Source organism: Barbus barbus, assembly GCF_936440315.1.
Source record: "Barbus barbus genome assembly, chromosome: 8".
NCBI classification, from domain to species: Eukaryota; Metazoa; Chordata; class Actinopteri; order Cypriniformes; family Cyprinidae; genus Barbus; species Barbus barbus.
Genome location: NC_136736.1, coordinates 29,824,013 through 29,845,609, shown reverse-complemented (window position 1 = coordinate 29,845,609; position 21,597 = coordinate 29,824,013). Strand labels below are relative to the sequence as shown.

At 38.2% G+C, this 21,597-nt stretch overlaps 1 protein-coding gene across 1 annotated transcript in view; it reads right to left on the bottom strand.

Moving 5' to 3' along the window:
* Nucleotides 1-21,597, bottom strand: part of LOC306873497 (caskin-1-like) — a gene marked incomplete at its 5' end in the record, with an annotated part of 48,725 nt that overhangs the window by 13,987 nt on the left and 13,141 nt on the right. Inside the window, 8 exons of the mRNA XM_079422829.1 lie at nt 128-222; nt 320-428; nt 2,004-2,112; nt 3,722-3,843; nt 8,070-8,165; nt 8,244-8,389; nt 8,919-9,016; nt 11,670-11,721. Of these exons, the coding sequence (XP_079278955.1) occupies nt 128-222; nt 320-428; nt 2,004-2,112; nt 3,722-3,843; nt 8,070-8,165; nt 8,244-8,389; nt 8,919-9,016; nt 11,670-11,721 (827 nt within the window). The remainder of the gene's footprint in view (nt 1-127; nt 223-319; nt 429-2,003; nt 2,113-3,721; nt 3,844-8,069; nt 8,166-8,243; nt 8,390-8,918; nt 9,017-11,669; nt 11,722-21,597) is intronic.

Sequence of the window (21,597 nt, the reverse complement as noted above, 5' to 3'; positions counted from 1 at the left end):
GAGTAAAAAAAAAAAAAAGTGTTTCGTTCCTCTTAAGAAATATGCATGCCATCACTGTGTGTAAAGTTTAGTTAAAATTCAGAAATGCACACCTTGCAATGTTACAGTTCAAGAATTGCTTCTTTACCGTGATGATGTCGCCTGTTTTAATATTGAGGCTTGTCAGGTCGTAGTTGTTGCAGTAATCCTTCAGAGCCCTCACTTGCATGGCAGCTGATGCATCTGTATGCACGAACACACACACAGACACCAGCGAATTTAGAAAGCCTTGGACATTTCTATGTGAATCTGTGTTTTCAGAAACTTTCCCCTATTGTACCTCTCAGCATCTGTTTGATTTCCTTGCTGGCTTGGGTAGTGGTGAACTGGTTAACAATATCCAGAGCTGTCTGAGAGTACGTGTTCCTCACCCCAGCACTGATACCACTCTGAAGAGATAGAAAAAACATTCACATGGTACATAGTGGTTATGTTGATACAGACATGCCAAGGAGCGCACCAACTCTCAAACTAAAATAAACATATTAAAGCTATGGTCTACGATTTCAAAGATTGTTCATTATTAATAACCTCATTTAGATGCTGGTTATGGTTCTACAGTACAATCCTAATAATATGAAGAGAAAAAAGAATGAAAAAAATCCATTCACTCTATTGGGTGTACACCCGCAGAGAAATTGACCAATGTAAGCTGTCCGGCCGGACAGTTTACATTGGTTAACTGCTCTCATCCAATCCCCTGCTCCACTCGCGTCTCCACCCACCGCACCCCACCCCGCCCCCTCCTGCGACATGAAATTTCGCGCGAAAGTAGGCAGCATCAACTCAGCAATGGAGAAAAACTAACAAACAGACAGCAGCGAGCGGCCCCTGCTCGCCCCAACAGTCAAGGTTGGAAGAAAGAGAAAGTCAATTGAGGAAAGAGCAGAGATTAAAAAAAAATGTGAAGAACGCTGGACTCAAAGCCGAATCAATATAGGGTCCACCATTGCCCGTTGGAGGAAGCTTCATAGAAACCTTGGACTTAAAACCGACGCTGACATGGCTGACTTTTTGTTGAGCAGGTAAGCATTTATTTATACTTTTATGGTGTGGTGTATTACATAAATAGTGACGTTGTTCAGGTCGTTTCCCGGTGGGAGGGATCAGGTAGCACAGAGGGGAGGGGTGTGCGTGTGGAGGGGCGGGATGAGTTTTTTAAAAATTCTGGCTTTCTCGACTGATTTTCAACATCGTAGACTACAGCTTTAAGTAATAAATGCAAGTAAACTTGGCTTTGGCGAGTAAATAAAGCACAACTGGCCAGCCATTTATCAAGAATTGCCAGCCATTTATCTCGTACAATAATGATGATTTTTATGTTTATGATTTTATGACTCAATTACTTTTTTTGCCACTTATATGCAAGAAAAAAAAATTAATTGTCACAGTGACAGAATACACTACCACTCAAAGGTTTTGTTTCAGTAAGTTTTTTTTTTTCTGAAAGAAAGTAATACTTTTGTTCAGCAAAGATGCATTAAATTGATCAAAAGTGTCAGAAAAGACATTTATAATGTAAACAACATTTCAATTTCAAATAAATGCTGCTCTTTTGAACTTTCTATTAATCAAAAAATCCTGAACAATTTATGGTTTCCACAAACATATTAAGCAGCAACTGTTTTCAACATTGATAAGAAATGTTTCTTAAGCAAGAAATCAGCATATTACAATGATTTCTGAAGGATTATGTGACATAAAGACTAAAGCAATGATGCTGAAAATTCAGCTTTGTATCAAAATAATAAATGACATTTTAAAACATGCAAAAAATAATAAAATAATTCACAATATTGCTGTTTTACTGTATTTTTATCAAAATAATGCAGCCTTGGTGAGCCTAAAATACATATTTCATAAATATAAAAAAATCTTACCTACGCCAGATGTTTGAATGGCAGTGTATATTTAAAAAACAAAAAAATGCATACCATTGGCAAGCAGTCAAATGAATTACTCACATCCAACAGCAGTCGTACAGCCTCGGTTTTCCCACAGAGAGCAGCTTCATGCAACGCTGTGCCTGATTTCGTCTGTCGGTTTATATCTATACCAGCCTGGATCAGTAACCTGAACACATACACGCAAGAAAATGTCATAAAACATTTATTTTATTTTATTTAAACACACTAAAAGACATATTTCACAAATTTGTTCTAATTCTAATAAACACTTCTTTCCAGAAAAAAAAGGTTATTAAAGTAAAAACTTGTAGGTGTCCAAATACATGAAATGAAAGTAATTATCAATTTGCAGCAATTTAAATTAAGTAAAATATGTCCTTCACACACATCCAACCAAACTCATATTCATATTGATCCATAAACAATCTAATATGTGCGCTGAGTGATGAAATCACTAATTAACGTTGTGCGTCACTAGGCAGTGATGGCACTGTCCATCAAAGGGAAAAATGAGGACACACGCTTTGAATGTGTGTGTGTGTGAATCTAATGAATGAAGCCTCTGGGGACTGATCGGACAGCCCACAGTGCCTTTCATTTCTCTCATCATCCCCGATCCCTTTGCTCCTGACCTGTCTTAGCACATCAGTCATGCAGTTTTGTGTCAGTGAGCTAAATGCTGTGTCAGGATTTCGCACCATCAATGTCTGTCCCCTAGTAAGGAATTGAAATGAAAGCAATAATAAAACTAGTACAATTCCTCATAAAAAAAATCATAACATCCTCTGAGTTTTGCAGACTTTACATCCATTTCCATTCCAAAGTTTAAGATTTTTAAAAGTCTCTTAAGCTTACGAACAGTAATATAAAAATTTAATTGTATAAATATTAAAATAACTGTTTTATATTTGAATAGAAAACCTAATATTTTTTTGTGGAAATAATTTGTGGAAAAAATATTCTTAGGATTCTTTGATGAAGTGAAAGCTTTTTTGTGACAATGTAAAAGAATTTACTGTCGCTTTTGATCAAATTAATGCATCTTTGCTGAAATGAAAGAGTCTTACTAAATCTCACTGTATTAATTTCTTTCAAAAACAAATTAATAAATAAATACTGACTGGCTTTTTTAACTGTGTATATACTACATAAAACGATGTTCATATACAGAAGTCATGTGAGTCTGAAATCTTTCAAGATTGTAAAAATTATATTTAATAAAATATTTTTTATTAAAATCAATATCAAAGGCAGTACAACACATACTTCTATGATAAATACATACTCAAATACAATATAAATTATATTTATTTTCACATTAATAAGACTTTCATGAGGGAAATGTGTATCATGACATGAAGGCAATGCCACAAAATTGAATTATGTTTTTACAACATATATATTGTGTTTTATACAACATATTCCTGTTTTATATTGCTATTTCTATATTTCCTATTTCTTCTTCTTTTGTTTTTGGGGTGAAATATGAGCCAGACTTTACCCATTTATATTTTTGTGAGATTCACCAAGTATTCATGATATTAAAATGATAAATGATAAATTGTTCTAATCACCTCACTGGATAGTTTGAAATTTAAGTTCTAATTCATGGAAAATTACATGTGAAACATATAAGCATACGATTCATAATAATATGCTCACTTGAACTGTACCAGTAAAGATAGGTTGTACCTAACAGTATGTAAGATGTAACCTAAATGATGACTTCAGTGCATATGTGTAGCGATAAAGTGCAAAGTCCAGTGAGCACCTACTTGATGATCTCGATATGTCCATTCTTAGCCGCCAAATGGAGCGGACTCATGCCATTGGGATCGGAGGGCTTCGGTTCTAACATAGCAGCACACATGTTACTGTTCAGGAGCAACTGCACCAACTGTAGAACACACAGAAAAGATACATGCATACTGCACAAACACAGCTTACATAGGTGTGTAATGTCTGTTTGATCTGCTATTCAGTGGTGGCGAACTCCGGTCCTGGAGAGCCACAGCCCTGCAGAGTTCAGCTCCAACCCTAATTAAAACTCACCTGCATGTAACTTTTTTAGTAATCCTTCAGACCTTGATTAGCTTGTCCAGGTGTGTTTAATTAGGGTTGAAGCAAAACTCTGCAAGGCTGCTTCTCTCCAGGACCGACATTTGCCACCCCTGTGCTATATATTCATTCTTTCGTTATTTAAAGGGATATTTCACCCATAAATGAACATTCTGTCATCATTTACTCTCATGTTGTATGATTTTCTTCTTCTGCTGAACAAAAAATAAGATATTTTGGTAATCAAATAGTTGCTAGTCTCCATTGTCTTCCATAGTCTGGAAAAAAATGGGCACCAGAAAACAGTCTGGTTACCAATATTCTTCAAAATATATTTTTTTGTGCTCAGCCGAATAAAAATTCAGACAGGTATGCAACAACATGAGGATGAGTAAATTATGACAGATTTTCATATTTGGGTGAACTGTCCATTTGATCAGGAACAATACCGATTAATAACACATAGAAGCAATGTAAAATGTGCCATATTTAGCCAAGATATATCTTTTTTATCTGTAGTCCCTGGGTAGGCTGATGTCCAAAGAAAAAAAAAACTGTATATAAACACAAAATTATTATACTAGTCCTTATAAATGTCCCAGAACAAAAAACAGAATGAAGGAAAAAATTCCACAATGTCTATGTTTATAAATACAGAGTTCTGGCATGCAACTCTAGATGGCGCAGTCCAATAGGTCAATCTTAATCTGACCTAATGACATCATTATCACATGGGACAGCTGACTGGTTCTCTCCTGTATCAGTAGCCAATGAGTTCGCTGCTCAACATTCAAATATATGACTAGTGCTTTCTGTAGCAGTTTGCAGCGTGCTTCAGAAACCCTTCACCTTCCCCAGCTCCACCTGTATAGATCTTCTATGAGGTGATTCATGTATGCTATAGGGGGTTATTTCATGTATGTAATATTTGCAGCAGCAGTATACCTAACATGCTCACAGCAGCATGTTGTGGATGTATTCAAGTAGGGATAACTGCAGGCTTGAGCAATGGGCGTGGCGAAAGGTCTTAATGATTGGTCGACAAAGCTGTCTGTCAGGGTGTGGGGGTAGGGTTAGGGGTAGATTTTGTTGTACTGATTCACCTTTCGGAACGCCTCATTTCAGCACGCCCATTGCTCCAGGCTGCAGCTACCCCCGTCTCGATGTATTGGCAGTAGCAAGTCTTGGTACTTGGTCTGCCACAGCAGCAGCATAGCAGATCTATTCCGCCAAGACCAAATACATTAACATTGTCATGTACAACTCTCCCTCCGAGAGTTGTTGTGACAGAAATGTGGCATTAAATAACCACCTTGTTAATCACAGTAAATTTAGATGGTTTTCACTTAAATAACTGTTTAGGAAAAGGGTTTGATTAAACGTTAGCATTGTTGCCCACAAAATCAAACATTACGTGCAAAATATATTAAATATTTTTATTTTATGCTGTTAAAAATGTTTTGTCAGTTAATGGTGCTGTAAATATATTTTTATGGAATAGCATGCAATAAAAGCCCAACTACCTGACAGATATCACAGAAATAGGTATTGTGAGAAATCACACCTGTCTCTCTGACAGCTTTAAGCTCTGTCAACAGCAAAAAGGGATTCGATCACTATTGTTTAGCCAGTCGGAAGACTTTGAGTCACTTTGACCTGTCAGTCACTTTGAGCGTTCGGATAAGCTGACATGTTTTTGGTGCGAGATATTTTGAAGAGAGAGTGATTTAATTCAATATCTGAGTCTGGCTGAAAGTCAGCAAAACAGAGCATTATATGCGGCAACTTTAACACACACAAAAAATCTTTGAAAAAATGTTTTAACATGACAAATAAAACAGTATGTCAATAAAACAAACATGAATAGTCAGGCATAGTTCCCTCAGTGACTCACCCTCCAAACCCAGAAATGTAATTCTTCTAGAACACAAAAGGAGGCTTTCAAGCTTCAGACGGATGTCAAAACACCATAAAAGTATCATACACTCATAAATTCATACATGGACTCATATATAGTGCAAGACCTATAAAGCTGATAGATTTAAGTGAGGAACAGACAGAATTTAAAACCATTTTCGATGGATCCAGACAACTGCCCTAGCTCTCCTTATTGTGTTTGCATGAAAAGTAGTGATTCGTTCACAAATGAATCATTCTTTTAAGTAGAATCTTCTCAGTGAATTGGATCCCATTCCCAAATGCGGACTGAACGCATCATTCACAAATCAGACTTATTTATCTCTCTGAATGATCTCAGGGAAATTCAGTGATTTAGTTACAATGGTTAACTGCTCACTGGAGGTGAAGATCTTCAGTAAATTACACAAAGCAAAGGTTCCAAAAGGGAGTTTTTGCTGTGATGCCAAAAGCTTTTTTCTCAGTGTGAGAATTTTTGCAGTGGAAAGATTCCATGGATCTTAAAATACCCCTATTATGGGTAATGAAAGGTTCAGATTTTGGTTTTGGGAGTTCCCAATAACAGGTTGACATGCATGCAAGGTCAAAAAACACTTTCATTGTCTTATAATATGCATTTTATTTTTCCCTTACTTGCTCAACGATTCGCTCAATGATACTTTTTTCAAACCCCTCCTTTGCGTGACGCTAATCTGCGGTGATTGGCCCGATTGGTCTCATTGTCATTTCATCATGCTTGAAATGCCTGATAAAGCAGCGGTTTATGAGTGCAGTGCTGCTTTGTGTACAGCATTACCGGGGAAACAGCTATTTTACCATTCCAAAAGTGCCACCTATTGGCAAAGAATGAATTTGCATTTTCATTCAAGGGTTACTTCACCCCAGAATGAAAATGTTGTCATTAATCACTTACCCCCGTTGTTGTTCCAAACCCGTAAAAGCTTTGTTCGTCTTTACATTTATTCATTTCATTTACATTTATTCATTTAGCTGACGCTTTTATCCAAAGCGACTTACAATTGCTATATATGTCAGAGGTCGCACGCCTCTGGAGCAACTAGGGGTTAAGTGTCTTGCTCAGGGACACATTGGTGTCTCACAGTGGATTCGAACCCGGGTCTCTCACACCAAAGGCATGTGTCTTATCCACTGCGCCACCACCACCCCATCGTCTTTGGAAAACAATTTATATTTTGGATGAAAACCGGGAAGCTTGTGACTGTCCCATTGACTGACAAATAAATAACACTGTCAAGGCCCAGAAAAGTATTGAAGACATCGTCTAATTAGTCCATCTGCCATCAGTGGTTCAATCTGAATTTTATGAAGCGATATACTTTTTGTATGCAAAAAACAAACAAAAATAACGACGATTTTGAATTTGGGGTGGAGTAACCCTTTCAGACCAACGCGAAAAGACCAACTAGTGGGCGGGCAATATGCTAATGTTTCATGTTGACGTCAACATGAAATGGCTTGACTTGTTTCAGTGATTCAGAGTCGACTTTTTCTTTTGAGAGACAATAACTTTATACATGGTGCACTTTCAGATTTAAAACTTTGCAAGATGTTTTCATTCACTTAGAGCTGTGTTACACATTGCATGAAAGGTCATTTTCAAAAATCCATAATAGGGGCACTTTAAAAGCACTTCATGGAACCATAGATGCCACTAAAGAACCTTTATTTTGAGTCAATGATTAAATTTACATCTGTTTTTTCACATAAAGCTATCATATGACTTCAGATGATTTGGAATATTGTGCATATGGATTTACAGTATAACACATTTATGGCTCTTTTAATATTTTGAAATAGCATCCAGTACCATTTTAAAAATTCCCCTGTCGTGTTCCATGGAAGAGAGAAAGATTTGAGGTTGAGCAAATGGTGATAGAATATTAATATTTGGAAGAATCGTCCCTTTAAAAAAAACAAGTTATAATATACTGTTATGACAATCTCTTGTGCTCATTTGGAAGCAGTGAAAAACGGGCTGTGCGTGAATAAGGGGTTTCCTGCATTTGGCTGAGAACGTGAGAAGAGGTGCAGTTCCCACAATCACACAGGGGAGCACTGCTTCTCATCTATCTATCACAAACTCCTGCGTACACGCAGACAGACACGCACAAACACAGCGTAACTGACCGTGACTCGTCCAAATTCACAGGCCAAGTCTAGAGGGGTTTTCCCAGCGTGGTCTCTGAGGCAGGGGTTCGACTGATGTTGGAGCAGCATCTCGCTCTGCAAACATACACAGAACAGTACAGTGAGTATGTGTGTGTACAGCATGAGTCTAATTGTTTATGTGTGTGTACTCACTCCTTCATAATGGCCATGTTGTGATGAAAGGTGTAAAGGGATCTGTCCCTCATCTGATTGGCTGTTGAGTGATGAGCCCGCCTTGAGCAGCATTTTCATGGGCTCACACTTGCCCTGCCAAGCAGCGTAATGTAAGGGCCGCATCCCTTCAGAAAAAGGGAAGATAGAGTTTGAATGAGAAACATAAACAACAATTCAAATGTTTGAGGTTAGTAAGAAATTAATACATTTATTCACCAAGTACACATTAAATTGATCAAAAATGACAGTAAAAACATTTATAATGTTACAAAAGATTATTATTTTGAATACATGTTGTTCTTTTATACTTTGTATTCATCAGAAAACCCTGTAAAAATCACAGTTCCCACAAAAGTATTATGCTGTGCAACAGTTTTCAACATAACATGTTTCTTGAGCAGCATTTTAGCATATTCTGAAGGAGCATGTGACACTGAAGACTGGAGTAATGATGCTGAGAATTCAGCTTTGCCATCACAGGAATTAATTACATTTTAAAATATAATAAAATAGAAAACTGTTATTTTAAGAAACAACTGTTTTGATAATTGATTAATCTGTGTAAGTAAATACTGTGCATGTGTCCATATGAGACAGTTACTACTAACTGGACTCAATACATCTGCATGTGTGCGTGGTGCTGTGTGTTTGTACCTTTCTGGTCTTTGATGTCTACGACAGCTTGTGACTCAAGCAACAGTGAAATCACCTCCACGTTACCGTTAAGAGCAGCATGATGCAGGGCAGATAACCTATAAAACAAAAGCACACAAACACATAACGCTTTATAGATTTCTGGAGGGAAACCAGTGGAATAGACTTAAATACGGAAAGTATAATTGTGAAAGTAACTGATTTCATGTCAAATGAGAAAGACCAGAAGATAATGTCACATTTAAAATAAGAAGTCATTGTTAAAATAAGAGTTATTGGGTGCAACTGTAAGAAATTAAATGAACCCACTGTATCTCAAATATGTATTGAAGCCCATTCCTGCCATATAAGAAAAAAAATACTTTGGTGAATCATAATTATGATTCTAATATGAGATAAAAGGTCTATTATGACCTATGTCAAAATTATGACATAATCATAATTAAAATGAAAAATCATTAAATCATCAGATAAAATCTCATTATTGTGACATAAATAGTATCTTATAATTCCAAATGTCATGATGCACACCTTAATGTTTTCTTCTAAGGCATTTTTGTAAAAGTTTACTAAATATCTTACTTTAACTAAGGCCTAGTCCTGGCTTAAAGGGGTCATATGATGTTGCTAAAAATAACATTATTTTGTGTATTTGGTGTAATGCAATGTGTTTAAGTGGTTTAAAGTAAAAAAAACACATTATTTTCCACATACTGTACATTATTGTTGCTCCTCTATGCTCCGCCTTTCTAAAACGCATAGATTTTTACAAAGCTCATCGTTCTGAGAAGCGAGGTGTGCTCTAATTGGCCAGCTATCCAGTGCGTTGTGACTGGCCGAATTGTGCCTTACCGTATTGTGATGCCGTGTCGCGGCGTGATGAGACAAAAACAATAAAACCTATTATAAACGAGACATTTTTGCATCCAGTGGGGACATAATTACTGATTATAATGATTTATACTGTCTTTCTACGCGTCGCGTTGCATTTCACCGCGTAAACATTACCATGTCTGCATTTGTGATCGGAGAAACGACAAACAACAAGTGCTACTCTACACTGCTCAAAACTCGCGTTTGAATAGTCAGTGGCAAATTCTTTAAATATGAAAACATACTTACAATCTGTGAGTTAGAAGCGCCAGACTATCCTTGCAAAGTTGGAATTGCCCCACTTTATAGAAACAGCCTTTGTGCACAGCTGGCATTGTAGGCTACTCTCCCAGGTTTAGGAAATAGTCCTCCGTGAAATGCGCTGCACACACTCTTATATTTGGGTTGAACTGTTCTGGAACAGTGTCGGTTAAATATAACTTAACCACTGATTTCTAGTTGTGTCCTCTTTTGGAAGGCCAAACAAAGTACTTTCACAACGAAACACAGCGTATACATTTGGCCGGTGTTCTGCAAATCTTCCCACACCGTGACGTAGACATGTGGGGGCGTGTTTGAATGAGCTGTTTTAGGAAGTCGTGGACGAGTCTTAACTTTTATAAAGAATATCTCTTTGGGTTTGAGACTTTAGTCTTTGCACCTTTAAGGATCTTATCTATGCACGAACAGCTTGTAACACTCCAAAGAGAAAGGAAAACATGAAATCGCATCATATGACCCCTTTAAGCTAAGCCCCGTTTGTGAAACCGAGCCTACAGGTACCTAAAACAAGTTAAATCTTAAGAATAAAATATATTGATTGCTTGTTGCATCAAAACACTCTGCAAGCTATACATTTTGATTAAAAATATTCATTGCACATTTTAAAGATATTTTTTTTCAGTTCAGTTATACATTTTATTTCATAATGTAAGTAGAGATACAATTGCTCAAAACCTTAAAGCCATGAAACAATCTGGGATGGTAGCTGTGAGCAACAGTGTTAGCATCTGTCATTCATGTTAACATCAAACCATCAGCATTACTGTGCATGTGTGGAGTGGTTACCTGAAATGTTGTGCATTGCAACTGCCCTGAGTCAACTCTCTCACAGTCTGATGAACAACATGTATTCAACATGTTATTAAAATGCAAATACTGGGACCCATACAATGTATTTTTGGCTATTGCTACAAATATTCCCGTGCGACTTAAGACTGGTTTTGTGGTCCAGGGTCACATATCTCCTAATAATCCCATAATCCTAATATCTCATTTCCAGCCCAAGTGCTTTCAGCATCCTGTGTAACTTTTTAGAGGGTCCCTAATCGGACTTCATTGCAGCTCAACTCTACCACATCACTCCGATCCCTCACTGCCTAACTGAGCAGGAGGCTATGACCTACTTCCATGAGTAAGAGATTTTTCTCTGCCAGAGCCCCAAGCCACGTGTGTACACACACACACACACACACAGACTCTCTCTTACTCTAATACACTGTAGCATTCTAATAACAACACACCTGTATTATGCTGTAGGAATCTTGAAAATTCAAACAGTACAAAAGTTTATTCAACATCATACCTGACTGTCCAGTAGATAATTTAACCATGAAATGAAAATAGACTGTATGGTATTGACATCACCAAGCACTTAGTTTTCAGCTCTTTTCTTCCAGCCACCTAACGGTTATTTGGGTAAATACAATTCACAATCCAATCAATTGCTAATTAACACAAAATCCTGATCTGTGTTACCTGGAAATATGTCACATTAAGTTGCAAATGCAGTTTCCTGTTTAATATAGCCAATGGCCACTGAATAGTCCAGATCAGCTGATCAGTAATTGATAGTGCATGAGTACAAATGAACCTCACCCGTCTGTGTCCTGGAAATTCACATTCACTTTCTTTGCAGCACCCAGGAGCTCTGGAGAGAAAACAGAAAACAGTTTTGATTAGTTTTAATTACTATAATTGTAAGGAAAGATGTTTAATTAAATTGGCCAAGCTGAGACATTTGTTAAACTAACAAAAAAAAAATCTAGATCAGACATAAACGTAATGCAATGATTACATATGAAAAGTAAAAATAGATGCTTTGTGTTTACTTTTAAATAATACAAAATTGTAAAATAATAACAACAACAGTAATAGTACGTTCAATTGTATTTATTTATTTATATAACAATTGAATAATATGACTGGTCCTATTATAAATAGTAGTAAATACTAGTAAATAGTATTATATATTGTATTTATATTTCTGGAAATGCACCGAATGATGTGAGAATACACCAAATGTCAGAAATACTGGAAATGCTGAAAATATACTAAATGTTTGATAAGTATTTCATGCTGAAAATGTACAAAAATCACATAAAAATACACATTAAGTTATATGAATATAATTCAATTTAAAATGCATTCTTAATTCCATTTTAAGTGATTTTTGGTTTGAAGCAGAACCCTAATTAGCAGGAATAAAATACTTTCCCACCATGTTCATATTGAGGTCTAAGGTCAAAGCGAGATGTGGATCACTCACAGAGGGGATTCCTTTAAATCTAAGCCAGCACGTAGAGTTTCCATTCATTAAACTCAAGCAAAACTGTTTAATCACAGCTGGTTATGAGCCACACTTCCACACAACCACATATTACAAACACACTGACAATCCAAATCCAAATCAAAGCTATGCATTAAATTCTGGGCGATATTTCCATCAAATGTCAATGGCTTGATATATAAATCTCCAGATGTATGCGTGTGTGTGTGTGCATATGTGTACTAAATGAAAGGAGTTCACACTTTCATTGTCTCAGAGTGTGAGACAGGCGATGGGGGTGTAGAGACAGACAGAAAGTGAGAGAAATTTTATAATGCAGGAAAATATCACTAAACGGTGAAATAAACAACCTGTATGTGTATGTGTGCTGCTCATTTGACCTTAATAACAGTCTTATTCTAATAAACATGCTTAAGAAGCTATTCATTATGCATAAATGATATTATTATTCATACTCGCTGATCACAGCCTAATCAATTATGCTTATGACTTGGTGAGGATGATGAATTAGTTAATTAATTTCCCTATGCAACATTATCTCTTGAAAACAGTAAATTAATAGATACGTAATTAGTGTACATTTAATATACAACTACTAATTAAGCATTTAATTTTGTACAAACACACTCCTTCAGAAAAAGTACGGAATTAAATGATAAAAACGCAAATGAGCATTTCCATGATGACTCAATGTCACTGGGATGCTAATTAGAGAATGTGACAGAAATGGCAACGCCTCACCTGGAGTTGCTATGCAATGTGTCTCTAGTATCATGATACAAGAGGAAGTTATGGGTAGATACATACATTTTGTATACATTCACAAACTGGCACCCATACAGTCGCACACCATGAGGTGTTTTGGAACTCGGTCATAATCCTTCCATGTGATAAATTATTCATACCATTATCACTGCAACCTCATTGGTGCCTGTTGCTATGGAAACCTTGACCTTAACCATGACAATAACAATCGGTGTTGCCCAGCTCCTGCTCACGAGCACGCAAAATCTCCTGTGCTTCAAACATTCTTTAATACTCATCTTCCCCTTGGATCCTCTTTCAATGATGCATTTGGTTAATTCACAGCTTTATGCTCCAAAAGACCCAGCTGGAGTGTTTCAGAGTGTCTAAAACTTGGAAATCTACAAGAGGTTAAAGGTTAAGATTATATAATCCATCATCTGCCATGGCAAAATGCAGAAATCAAATTTTTGCTCATAAACATAACAAGACTTCTCCCTAAGCAATGCTCAAAAAGTGCAAAAATCCCTGGCATTTTGTTGCCATACAGCTTATGGTCTTTGAAACGATTAGGTCACCCATAAATGAAAATCTTCACTTCATTTACTTACCCATATTGTTCCAAATTGAGAGGAACACAAAATGAGAAGCTTAGCAGAATGTCTGAGCTGCCCTCTTCCTTAAAGAAGAAGATTTATGCCCCTTTTTACAAGATGTAATACAAGTCTCAGGTGTCCCTAGATTGTGTCTGTGAAGTTTCAGCTCAAAATACCCCACAAATACTTTATTATATAATTTCAAATGCCTATTTTGAGTGGGAGCAGAAACATGCTGTTTACGTTCATGTCTCTTTAAATGCAAATGAGCTGCTGCTCCCTGCAAGTGATGGGAAGATCGGATCATTTTACTGACTCGGATCTTTGAATCTCGTTCATCAAAATAAACAAATCTTTTTTTAAGTCATTTCCTTCACTTCAGCAGAATATAATTAAAATGTTACATAATTATAGCCAAATTTGACAACACATTAACTTACACATCGTTTCGAGTAAAACAATGCAATAAAACTATAATGCAGCAAAGGCCGAATTATGAGAACAAGACATGATACATTTATTGTTTCAGGTTATGCAGTTTGTTATTTTACTTCACCACCCGATTTGTATCGTTCGTTCTTTTGTCACGTCACATCCCCATAAATCGAAGCTATGCAGTCTGCACCGGAGACAGAACGGATTAGTTCATTTCTCGTGTCTTCGGGTTAGAACCATTCTCTTCTTTCTTTTGAAACACACAAGTTTATGTTAAAAACACACAAGTTACAAAAACACAGTCGGTTGTGTCTGTAAAGGTAAACAGCTGGGAAAATCACATGTTTATAAGTGACCCGTGCTGGCAAAATGAGTAGTAATGCGCACTGGCCAATTTTGAGCTACGGGCAAAAAACCCCCCGAAAAATATAGATTTTAGTTGAATTTGAGATTTTCACAAAAATTAGTTCATTAAGCCCTGTGATCCCAGTGCTCCAAATACTAATTCAACATCTAAAAGTATCTTTACTTGTATGTTTTCTGAGTGGAGTACCTTTTTTCCGCTCGCTTCACATGCTGCCTCTTACGGAGCCCCTAAGAGCTCATGGTGGTGGAAAGATTTCGGGGTGGGTGAAAAAAATTCAGGGTGGGAGGAAAAAATATTTTTCAAATCTTTTGCGTTCTCTCGCAAAACTTTTGCGTTCCCTAATTTTTGAAAATGAACTCATTGTGACTCATTTTGCCAGCAGAGGTCACATATTAGATCTGTGTATTAAGTGACAGCAGTATAATGTACAGCACCTATACTGCTGTCCATGTTGATGATATGACCCAAATAAAATAAAAACTTTTCTTACTTGAATTCTGCTTTTAAATGCTCTAGCATGAAGATAAAGATGGCAGACTGTGTGCAACTCACTCAGGGTGGGGTCTCTGCTAATACGGCATTGTCTGGCAACAGTTGTGGGCGGGGCCTGTGCAAAGTGATGAGGACCAGATGTTGTCAAGCGCCATAAAAGTAGTTTTTATGACTTGTGCACTATATTCTAAGTCTTCTGCATTCATAAGATAGCTGAGCGTGTGTGAAACAGACTGAAATTTCACAAGTTATTTCACTAAATCCTGTCTTGAAATCTTGCTCGACATCCATGGTCACCATTCACTTTCATTGTATGAAAAAAGTACCACACTGGTACACTCCTGTGTTTTACAGAAGAAAGAAAGTCATATGAGTTTAGAAAGGCATGAGGGTGAGTAAATGATGGCATTTATGATTCCCATCCCTGGATGGTGCTCCTGGGCAAATGCCAAAATGCCCATATGCCTAATCCAGTCTGGACTGCACAGAAGTTAGCTACCAAATTTCCCATACAGAAACTAGAGTTCAAATTTTTATTTAGGCCTTACAGCAACACTGAGCTATCATGAACCAGTTAAATTCATTAGCTATGCAGGGCATTGATAAATCAGAAAGTCACAGCTGGGAAACATTAAAAAGTGTTCCAATAGTTCCTAATAATCTCTCCAGCAGCACTTAGACTCTTGAAGCTGTTTACAGCTTAACTGAACTTGTTTCATAATTGATAATAGAGTAATTGAACTGAACTGAACCATCACTGAACTGACTGGAGCTGAATAATGACACTATTGTCTTATTAGAACTGCTTTGTAGCAGAATTTGGATTCTCCTCATATTTGATTCATTTTGCAATCACTGATTCTGTTATTTTCCTGTGAAGCAGGAAGCATTGAAACATATTGTATAAAGCATTATAGAAAATAATGGTGAATTCACTTGATAAATATGATTTTAGGTTAGATTAAGACAATTTTAGTCTTAAATATGACGTGAGATTCACCCTCAAAAACAAAGAACAGCACTCTCATTCTCTAACTTTTATGAATGTAATTCTTAATTAAATTAAATTAAAAGTTTAATAAAATAATTAATTAAATATTAAATTAAATTAAATAGTAATGAGAAACGGGTAAAGACTTAAAAGATATATTTTGCATGAGGAAATATTTGTAAGACCATTTTTGCATTAGATTCTCATTACTATTTAATTAAATATTAAATTAAATTAAATAGTAATGAGAATCTAATGCAAAAATGGTCTTACAAATATTTCCTCATGCAAAATATATCTTTTAAGTCTTTAAACTTAAACTACTGTAGATCCAAATAACAGTAATGTATCAGTATATTGATACTTCACTGTAATTTACCCGGTGTGGTTTACAATAGGAACATTATGGATAAATGCGCATCAGTATCACATTTGTCATCAGTGTCACGTCACATTTCATAGTAAAAAACTCAGAATTTTGACTTTTTTTCTGGCAAATCTGAGTATAGAACGTTGTTTGTTTGTTTATTTGTTTCCCATACAGAATGAAAAAAAATAAAAAGCTAACTGCAATTTTTTATCTCACAAATCCAACCTTTTTTCTTGCAATTGTATTTATACAGTATGTCACGACTCTTGACTTTTCTTCTCAGATTTGCAAGAAAATAATTGAGATATAAACTCAATTGCAAGAAAAGTCTGTTTTGTGAGATAAAAACTCAAAATTGCAAGAAAAAAGTCAGAATTGCAAGAAAAAAGTCTGAATTGTAAGATATAAGATGACAGAATTTTCATATTTAGGTGGACTATTCCTTTACATTGGGAAAAGGCTGTGATAAACATTTCATACTAATGTACATAATGTACTTAATGTGACAGATACCATTTTTTTAAAGGACACCTATGATGCCCCTTTTTACAAGATGTAATATTGGTCTTGGGTGTCCCCAGAATGTGTCACCCAAGACCAAATCTGGAAATACTAAATCTGTTTTTTGCGAGTGGGATGAATTAATGCACATTCACATTTAGTCTAGAACTACAGTAACATGTTCACACAGAGCACTGCCAGTCAATAAATGGCGTTACTTTTTTGGAAGAGTAACTCAGATATTCAGATATTCAGATATTTCTTGTAAATGAAAAAGTAATGCGTTACTTTACTAGTTACTTGAAAAAAGTAATATTATTACGTAACTATTACTTGTAATGCGTTACCAGATTAACATTAATCTGTGAAGCTCTATGATACTGATGCTGGACCTCGGGATGGGGTGAACACAGAACATAACTTACTGAGCTTCAAATCCCCTTCGGGGACGGGCTGAGACTTATCCAGCCTTATCACTGGCTATGAAGATACTGAAGGATACAACACAAGTTCAGTACAAAAGAGGTGACAAGAGCTGCAAACCTTTAACGCAACTGATTCAGGAATTAGATTAACGCTTCTCAATGTACTGCCCCAAGAGGAAATGGAAAAGGAATATAATTTATAGCAGTGGATAAGGTTCACTCTGGAGACATGATATCTTTCACAGGTGCACACCAGTACATTTCATAACAAAATCAATAGGACGAAAAAAAACCTGATATTTTGCCTAAAGAAAATAAAAACAATAAGACTTTTTTTACAATGTGCCATCATTTTCATGACAATAAAGCCTCAATAGTCATTACTGTAATACAAAATAAATAAATATTCAAAAATGCCATTGTTTCATTTGTATTTATATACAAATATACTAATTTAATTTCAATAGACTCTAATGAGAAAAAGGTCAAATATTCTTATGCTAAATATAATGTAATTTTAGACTGAAATGTAATGTGAGATTCATCCTTGAAAACAAAGCTGTCACGCCCCTGCACTGTTTTGTCCCTGTTTTTGTTCCTGTTTCCTTTTTTGGTCTTGTTCCTTTTCTTGTTTAGTTAATTTATTCCAGGAGTGTCTCGTTCTTCCCTAACTGTCTGTGTATTTAAGTCGTGTCCATTCAGTTAGTTTTTGTCTGTCCTTATCGTCATCCCTGATGTTCTGTGTCTCCCTACGCTTCCTGTGTTCCACGTTGAATTATTAAAGACTCTCTTTGTGATTGATCTCCACGTCTCCTTGTCTCCGTGTGAATTGTGACAGAAGGACCGACCGAATACTGTTACCTCTGTGTGTGTACCCTCCGTTTTTTGTTTCCGTTTCTTTACCCACTGTTTTTCTTTCCGTTGTGTTCCCGTGTATCCCCTCGTCCGGCCCGAATTCCTCCTCCTCCAGCTGGAGCAGGGGGACCGATCTCTCGAGGACCATACCAGACTGTTCCTCCTGTTATCTAATGCCACCAGCTACCCGGACGACGCGCTCTGCTCATTCTATGATGCAAGCCTGAACACCGCAAGCAGAGTGCTATCGTCCGAAGATAGTCCTCGAGAGGATTTTGCCACTTTTGTGGAGTGAACTCTGGCGAGACATGGATCGCCACTCACCATCTGCCCCGAGGATGTATATAATTAAATAATATTTCATTATTAATTTAATTTGAATGAGAATCTAATGAAAATTGGTCTTACAAATGTTTACTTTATGTAAAATATAATGTATTTGAATTTTAAACTGAAATTTTGAAGTAAATTATGTGAGGAATCAAATTTCTAAATTCAGAAATTTCATTATTTTATTCAGAAAGCAAACACATAATAATGGAATTCCACCATGCCTGTTTTTTTTTAAAGGAAGTAATTTAATCTCTCAGCTCTGAAACATAATCTGGGACAAGCACAGTAATCTGAACAACACACACACACACACACACACACACACACACCACCATCATCTCCCTCCTCCATTCTCATGCTTTAACCCACAGCTATAATTATAGATATTTAATGATTATCATTTTAAAATGACCCGAATGCATGAGTGCTATAAGTGGCCAGAACTGCAAAAAGCGTGCTGAATATATACTGCCACACTTACCACTACACTCCTTTTGAGTTCTGTGAGTTATATTTGGTTCTTTGTGTCACAGCAAATGTACTACGGTCTTTTCAATACCACCGAAAAGGACCCGTGTGCACTGCATATTTACACACTCTCACAATACACACACACAAACCCTCAGTATCCCTCAGCATCATCTAACTGTGTGCAGTTTAAAACAGCCATGGCCTGAAGCTTGAGCAAGCTGACTGTGAGAAGAAAATGAGAGCGAGAGAGAGAAACATGGAGAGAACAACAATTTTCTTCCACTAGTTTGGCCACACGTGCCATACATGTGACTGTCAGTTTCACACTAGACTCTATAAATAAATATGAGGGAACCCATAGAAAAAAAATCACAAAGGAGTTTCTTCAATATTTTCAATGTTTCTCCTAGACAGCAATGGAGACTTGAGTGAAAATCTGTTTCTCCTGAGAAGAGAGCAGAAAAAACTGCTTTATACTATATCTCATCATAAAAGGCAAAAAGTTGCAAAAAAGCTCATGAAAAGCACATGAAGATGAAAAAAGACAACAAAAATGCAAATGCGAGATTAAAAAAAAAAAAAAAAAAACAGCTTTACAGAGGAACAGCAAACATTTCAGCCACAGCATGACAATTGTTTTTATCTTAGATAAAGTTATATCTCGTCCATGTAAATTTACATTTTTGTCATAACTTCTCATGATGAGCTACAGGACATTTTGTCAGTTGCTTAGTTTCTATTTGTGTGATGTTGTGCTGAATGGCCCCGCCCACCGTAAAATCTCATTGGTCCAAAATTCCTTTCCACTCTATACAGAGTACGACAATCAGGTTCTGGGAGTAAAAAATCCCACTTATAGGGGAACATTATTTTAACTTATTATTTAAATTGTGTTTAACAGTAGAATTATGTGTGGAAAAATTACATTACCCACAATCCTGCAAAGAATCATGGCGGACAAATGGCGGTAAAATAAAGCTTTGCGAATCCTTATGCTCTCAAACTAATTATACATTTGTGTATATGTAATGAACGTAAAATATATGGTTTTTATACATATAATCAACATCTCTAAATCAGCAGTTTTATATTTTGCCACAGTTTTTTAAATATCATTCACAATACCTCATATATTTCCATCATACTGTAAAAGATGTTAAGTACATCTTGTCATTTTGTACAATTTTCAAATACTTTTTTGCTTCAAATTAATGTTTGCAATGATGTTGTTACAGCTCTGCCCGGGAGCACGAAGACACGGAGACCAGGAGACGAGGAATTCACAAACACGAGAATCTTTAATCCAACTAGGAGCATGGGAGGCACAGGAAACACATCACGGACAGGGAAGACAATTCAACGACCGACAAAACTAACTGAAAGGACTGGGGCTTATAAACACAGGATAACGAGGGACCTAAGGAGACACACCTGGGATCAAATTAACAATTAACATGAGGGAGAAACTGGGTCACAGAACACATAGGGAGCAAAACACAACAAAAACAGGTCCACAATCCTGACATATCGCCCCCCTCCCGGAAGGTGCGTCCTCGCACCGTAGAAACATCCAAAGGGGAGGGGCGGGTGGGAACTAGGGAGGCGGTTCAGGAGGAGGACGGATACCCGGGAGGGGGCCGGCAGACAGAGGCCAAGGCGGTGACGAAGGAGGGAGGAGCCAGGGAAGAGACAGGAGGGACCCGGAGCAGGAGGCGCTCAGCTGGACCCAGGCCACAGCCGTGAAGATGGCCCACGGTGGAGCCGACGGAGGGAGGAGCCATGGAGGAGGGATGGCCGCCGACTCCAGGGGGCCGACCAACGGCGGCGGAGCAGGTGGTGGAGGGGCCCGAGGCGGAGACGGAGAGCCAACGAGCCAGGGTGATGCCGAGGATCCGGGGGGACAGGGTGGAGCCGAGGGCTCTGGTGACCGAGGTGGAGGCGGAGACCCGGAGATCCGCGGCGGAGCCGGAGCGACTGAGGACCAAGGTGGAGCTGGAGGGAGGAAGGAGCCCAACGGAGCCGGTGGGACGGAGCGACGAGGCGCAGCCAGAGGAGAGGAGTCCAGAGGCGAAGGCGGGTCGACGCCCGACCAAGGCGGAGCCGGAGGGACGAGGGAGCCCGGTGGAGCTGGTGGATCGAGGAGTGACGGTGGAGGCGAGGGAGCTAGGAGCCGAGGTGGAGCCACTGGGTCTACGGACCGAGGCGGAGTCCGGGCCTCGGAGGCTGGAGGCGGAGGTAAGGGATACTCCAGCCCCGGCAACGCTGGAGGATGGCAGACCCACGGGGCTCGCACCGTACCGATAGAGGGCTGAGGGCGAGCGGGGGGGCTGCCAGACGACAGCGGTGGAGGAGGCAGGAGTGGGTGGGAGGGTGGGGATCTTCGAGGAGCAGGCACTGGAGGGCACGTGCGTGGAGCCGGCACTGGAGGGCACGTGCGTGGAGCCGGCACTGGAGGGCACGTGCGTGGAGCCGGCACTGGAGGGCACGTGCGTGGAGCCGGCACTGGAGGGCACGTGCGTGGAGCCGGCACTGGAGGGCACGTGCGTGGAGCCGGCACTGGAGGGCGCTCTGGAAGCGCGGACACTTGGGGGCGCTCGGGAAGAGCTGAGCTGGACGGGACCAGCGGAGACGCAGGAGAGCTGGGCGGGACCAGCGGG